The sequence below is a fragment of the Callospermophilus lateralis genome, chromosome 1 (genome assembly GCF_048772815.1).
Source record: "Callospermophilus lateralis isolate mCalLat2 chromosome 1, mCalLat2.hap1, whole genome shotgun sequence".
Classification (NCBI taxonomy): Eukaryota; Metazoa; Chordata; class Mammalia; order Rodentia; family Sciuridae; genus Callospermophilus; species Callospermophilus lateralis.
In genome coordinates, this window is record NC_135305.1 from 211,518,097 (window position 1) to 211,524,306 (window position 6,210).

Below are 6,210 nucleotides of genomic sequence, written 5' to 3' on the forward strand. Positions count from 1 at the left end.
TGTGTGGCGTTGTCTCAGAACACAGATGTGCCTCACAGGAGTTGGAAAACAGCACAGTGTTATTTCTGGCTCTTTCCTCACAACCTCAGTCTGTCACCTGTCACCTCTGATTGTCCACATGGATAACCTCAGAGGAAGAATCTGATTGACTTAAATTAAATTGGAGATGCACCCGGTCCCAGGAGCTGACACCATGGGTGGGAAAAATCTTGTGGCACCTGAAGCTGTGGGGAGAACAGGATTGATCACAAAGAAATAGCTGGGCAGGAAAGCAATGGCTGGAGGCTACAGGAAAGGGACATTTTCAATGGGGGGAACAACAGGGAGGAATAGCGAAGGGTATAGTCCTTGGAGTCAGCCACCCCTCAGTGCAAGTCTTGGGTTGGCCATTTTAACAGCTTGACCTTGAGAACTTGCCCAGCCTTTCTACATCCCAGTCTTCTCAAAAGAGCATGCTTGAGATACTCAAGATGAGGGTAAAAAAGTCGGATCCTCCTAAACTTAGGAGAGCATTGGTTACAGGAGGTAACAGTGGGAAAGAAATTAATGCCACCTGTTATTCTTTCTCAGGCTCAGCTGCTGGCAGGTCCAGGAAAGGTGAACACTGCTGACCCTTCTCCATCCTGTAGCTGACCGCTCCCTCCACACCTCACCAAGGCACAGCCTCCATGCAGAGAGCCAATCACTCAGCTGTGTCCGAGTTCATCCTCATCGGCTTCTCCACCTTCCCCCACCTCCAGCTGATGTTCTTCCTGCTCTTCCTGCTCATGTACCTCTTCACGCTGCTGGGCAACCTGCTCATCATGGCCACCATCTGGGGGGAGCGCAGCCTCCACACCCCCATGTACCTCTTCCTGTGCGCCCTCTCCATCTCCGAGATCCTCTACACCTTGGCCATCATCCCCCGCATGCTGGCTGACCTGCTCTCCGTCCACCACTCCATCGCCTTTGTCGCCTGCGGCAACCAGATGTTCTTCTCCTTCACATTTGGCTTCACCCACTCCTTCCTGCTCACCGTCATGGGCTATGACCGCTATGTGGCCATCTGCCACCCGCTGCGCTACAACGTGCTCATGAGCTCCCGTGCCTGTGCCTGCCTAGTGGCCTGGTCCTGGGCTGGTGGCTCTGTCATGGGGCTGGTGGTGACAATGGCCATTTTCCATCTCACCTTCTGTGGACCCAACGAGGTCCACCACTTTGCTTGCCACGTCCCACCCCTATTGAAACTGGCCTGTGGGGAGGATGTCCCAGTGGTGGCCAAAGGAGTGGGCCTGGTGTGCATCACGGCCCTGCTGGGCTGCTTCCTCCTCATCCTCCTCTCCTACACCTTCATCGTGGCCGCCATCTTGAGGATCTCATCAGCAGAGGGGCGGCACAAGGCCTTCTCCACCTGTGCCTCCCACCTCACAGTGGTGATCGTGCACTACGGCTTTGCCTCTGTCATCTACCTCAAGCCCAAGGGGCCGCAGTCCCTGGAAGGGGACACCTTGATGGGCATCACCTACACGGTCCTCACGCCCTTCCTCAGCCCCATCATCTTCAGCCTCAGGAACAAGGAGCTGAAGGTCACCATGAAGAAGACCTTGCTCAGCAAACTCTACCCAGAAAAAATATGATGCTCTGGGAGGAGTCCCTTGGAGTAACTCAGTTGGTTTTCCAAATTCCACTGTTAGAGATGATGCTCCACCAACATGAACTAACCTATATTTTTCAGATGCTTTCCAGTTGTCTTTGCAAGAAATATCTGAGTGTGTATACTGTATCAGGAATCTATTTGGGACAGAAGGATATGTGAGGTAATAACACAGAGACAATGATATTTGACTACTTCTACCTGCAACAGGACACTTGATCAGAACCAAACCTCTAACCTGTTTTCCACATGCCAAAATCCAGAGTCATCTAAGATTTCCAGTGGCACAAACCTTTGATGCCATGAGAAGCGGCAGACATCAGCTCCACTTGTACCTGGCAGCATCGGGGAGGAGTGACTCAGATTTTTAAGTATATCAAAAACTACCATCAGTGACACAGAGGAGAGCAAGACACCCTACAGTTCAGCATTGCCCAGATCTGTGCAATATGAGTTAGAAACAGCAACCATCAGATTCAGGGGAAAGAGCTGAGGAAACCTTGATGCTTCACGTGTGAATCTTGAATACTTATAGTTAGAAATGCCTTTGTGGTTGGTTCAGGTAAAAGTGCCCTATTGTGAGATACCGTCCACTGTGCTAGATGGCGACACAGCGCACGGGCCAGCAGGAAACTCCGGTGGACAAGGACAATGAGTTCAGAGCACAGGATGAAAATTTATTTTATCTCATGGTCAGATGGGCTTAATGCACATCTGTTTCTCCATGAAGAGGGATTACAGGTCGATCCCACTGAAGAGTATTTATAATTTGCTAAAATTAGGTGTTTTTGCATTTAAGTTGAATAGCAGACTACATCGTTTGTTCTAAGTACAAATTCAGTCTGTCTCTATCTTTTCAGCAGTAAAAAGAAATCCTGGGATGACATCAAGTGGCAGGAAGTGGGGAACAATTTCAGTCACAATGGGGAATCCAGAGAAGCCCCCTTTGCAGGATGATGTTGCACCTCATGCTTGGGCACAGGGTGTCCTCACAGCCTCATGCAAGAGCAAACAGAACCACACACATGCTCCATTTTAAAGGGGGAAACTAAAGCTCCAAATCTGTGTGACTCACTCAAGTTCACATGACACGGATGATCCAGGCGTCACGCAGGGTCTTTGTGAACTCCAAGTCCTCTCCATTCAGGGCTTTATGTAGTATCTTCCTTCAGGAGGTTCTGTGGATCCCAGTTCCAGGGAGAATGTCCATTCTCCAAATCAAATACCCCAACATCCTTATTTTATGGCACAGGAGCTCAATAGTGAGTGACCCATTTTGTACTGGAGCTTACGTCCTAGGCACACTGAGGAAAATTTTGATGAATTCAGGAGTCATGATTTTAAAATAAGTAAGATCCATCTGGCCCCTGAGCCCAGTGATGTCCTAATGAATAAGGAACCTGGGAAATGGATGGGCACCGGCTGTGAGTTGAGCTCTGGATATCTCCCACCACACTGTGCATCCTTGGGCTGCAAGCTTCATCATTAGGTCACCTCGTTCGTTCCAGAACCAGCATGGTTGTTGGAACATACAATCAATTCTGAACAAATATTTTCTAGGGTGGACTAATTAATTCCCCACCCCACTAAACAAACCAGAATATTTGCTTATGTACTTACTAAGAAATCTCATTGCTCTCCAGAGCCATGGGAAAGCATGTTTCAGGCAGATGGATCCAGGTTCAAATCTTGACTCCTGATTAGAACAGATGCTTGGTTATGTCAGTGCCTATTAGATTTGTTCCACAGCTGTGTAAGCAAAAAGGTGTTCAGAGCAGTGACATTTATGATTGGAAAACACGAGATAAATCATGAATAAAGGGCCATTAAAGAAATGGTGGCTCGTTAATACAGTGGAACACAAGGCAACCATTAAACCCACTCCAACTGGGTACTTCACCAGAGCCCCTTCCTCTTTGGAAGTCCCGTCAGGTATCAAGGTTTTCTGTGCCACATGTCCGTCTTGGTGCTCAGTGAAGCAGGCTTGTGGGATAGCACCTGAAAGGCTATGCATCAGCAGGGGTACCACGGGAGAAGTGGATATCTCCCACCACACTGTGCATCCTTGGGCTGCAAGCTTCATCATTAGATCACCTCATTCATTACAGAACCACCTGAGGGTCATGACCAACTCCTCTTTTCCCGAAAGCCCTTTCTCCAGGAACTGACTTTGCTGTTTGGCTCCAAGCATCTGTGAAATGTCCCCACGATTCATCTCCAAGGCAACAGCTGACAGGAAGTGAGATAGATGACACCTTACACTCTCAGAGGCTGAGAAATGCTGACCCGCGGGTAGGGATGTGTACTGCTTAAGTGATAAAGCAAACTGCCCTTGGGTAAATCACCTGTTATCTAGTAGGATCAGTTTTCCATCATTAAATTGGGTTTTAATAATAATATGTACATGTTTTAGGATGGTTCTCAAAACTGAATAGCACCTTCTGTGTAGGGCAGTTGACAGTGTCTGGCATCCATACAGACCCAATAAATGCCAGTTTCTCAATGTTAACTTAGTAAGTATTAGTAGCCTCTATATCTCAAGACCTATGTTCACTTTGGGGCACAGGGAGGCATCTGTCATTGCTCCTGACCTTTAAGTTATTCCCAGGAGGCTTGGTGAAATGACTCACAGAAATATTATGTATTAATATTGCTGTATTGGTCATGGTTCTCCAGAGACTCAGAAACAATAAGATATAGGCAGATAATTATTTACTATAAAATATGGGTTCATAGAGGCTGAAAAGTCTCACGAAAACAAAACTGCACACTGAAGACCAGAAAAATAGTGCTGCAGTTCAAATGCCCAAGAGCAGAGACCCGAGAGTGAGCATTCCAACCTGCGTCTCCAGGCCTGAGAACCAGGAGCACCAAAGAGAGAGGAATATGGATGTCCCTGCTCATGCAGACAGGAGGTGGGAGCATGAATCCAACCTTGGTTTTCGTGTTCTACTCAGTCCCTCAACAGATTAGGTGATGCCCTTCTAGATTGGGGCGGGCTATTTACTTTTCAGTGTATCAGTTGCAATCATAATCTCTTCCAGAAACACCCCACAGACACACTAAAAAAGAATGTCTAATTAGGCATCCTGGCATCCCATGATCCAGTCCAATTGACACATGTAATTAACCATCGCAGGACAAAATTCTGAGAGTACTGACAGAGGCAAGCCTGAGATGTGTCAGCTAGGTGTTCCCTTATCCACGTATCAGTGGTTCTCACTCAGGGGCAATTCTACCCCCCATCAGGGGACATTTGCAAGTTCCTGAGTCCTTTTAGGTTACAACTGAGAGAGGTGGAGATGTCCCCCACCGTCTCACAGGCCAAAGACAGCAAATGCTGCTTAGTGTCCTACAGCACACAGGATAGCCTCCCCGCAACCCCTCCTGTCCGCAGGACCAAAGATGACCAACCTCACCACACTCACTCAACAAACGTTGACAGAGCACCTACTGTGTGCCAGGTACTTTTCTGGACACCACAGGGCATATAACACTGAACCACTTAGACGAGATCCCTAATCTCAGTGCTCACACTTGAGAGGAAGACAAGGATAGGAAGGAAGCAGAACCAGCCCTCGGCATGCCATGCTACACCCCCGAGTCAACCAAGTGGGGGATGAAAATATCTTAAAAAGTGGCATCTGTACTGAACCCATACAGATTTTTCTTGCCATTATTCCCCCAAATAATACAGTGTAATGACTATTTACATAGTGTTTACATTTTATTAGGTATTCTAAGTCATCTAGTGGGGATTTAAAGCCTACAGGTGTATGTGCACAGGTCCTGTACACCGCCACACAGTTTTGTGATGAACTCGAGCATCCTCTGATGTTGCTGTCTGTGGGAGGGCCTGGAGCCAGTCCCCTCATGGGGTAGTCAGAGAATCTTGTGGCGAATTAATGCATACGATAAATTGGGACAAAAGTTCTGAGGGAAATTGATGAGTTGCAGGAGCAAGTTGTGATGGAGACAGCGACACAGTGGCCGTCGGGAAGGGCTTCCTAAGGAAGCGACAGTTAGGTCCGACTTAGGGGTGTGCAGGGATAGGCAGGAGTGTCCCAGGAAGAAGGTGGGGTTGGTACAAAGGCTTTGAGGTCCATGTATGGTTGGTTAGCCACAGCTGGCCAGAGGGACGGGAGGGCTGGGGGCTGAAGTGTGCACATGGAGACCGAGCAGGGCATGACCCTGTGTCCTGGGTGGCCGCATGAGAGTTTATACCACTTCCTAAGAAAAGAGGACCATTTAACAATTCCCTTTTAGGGAGACCCCTCTGACTGCTGGGCACAGACACCTTTGTAGCTTGGGGTTGGAATAAGAGGGAGAGTATTTCTGAGGAGGGACTGGAATTCCCTCCTCAGGAAGAGCGGGCCAAGGGAAGGCAGAGCGTTGCCTCTCTGCAGCTGGCCGTGGTCCCCAGAAATTGGCATCTGTAACTCAGGGCTCCAGTTAGCTCAGGGAGGGTGTCCCTGAAAGTCTGCGGCAGCCTGTTTTCATGCTCCTGTGCCCTAATCACCTCTCTGGGCTCTGCCTTGGGGATACCAGAGAATGTGGCACAGAGGAGACCATTAGCA

At 48.5% G+C, this 6,210-nt stretch overlaps 1 protein-coding gene across 1 annotated transcript; it reads left to right on the top strand.

Moving 5' to 3' along the window:
- The first annotated feature begins 668 nt into the window (after positions 1 to 668).
- Positions 669 to 1,616, top strand: LOC143392813 (olfactory receptor 10H1). Its single transcript, XM_076846930.2, has one exon. The coding sequence runs from the start codon at positions 669 to 671 to the stop codon at positions 1,614 to 1,616; it is 948 nt and encodes a 315-aa protein (XP_076703045.2).
- The last annotated feature ends 4,594 nt before the right edge of the window (positions 1,617 to 6,210 follow it).

What these genes read in the sequence shown, in the direction of transcription:
- LOC143392813 (XM_076846930.2), top strand. Translation starts at nt 669, where the DNA reads ATGCAGAGAGCCAATCACTCAGCTGTGTCCGAGTTCATCCTCATCGGC.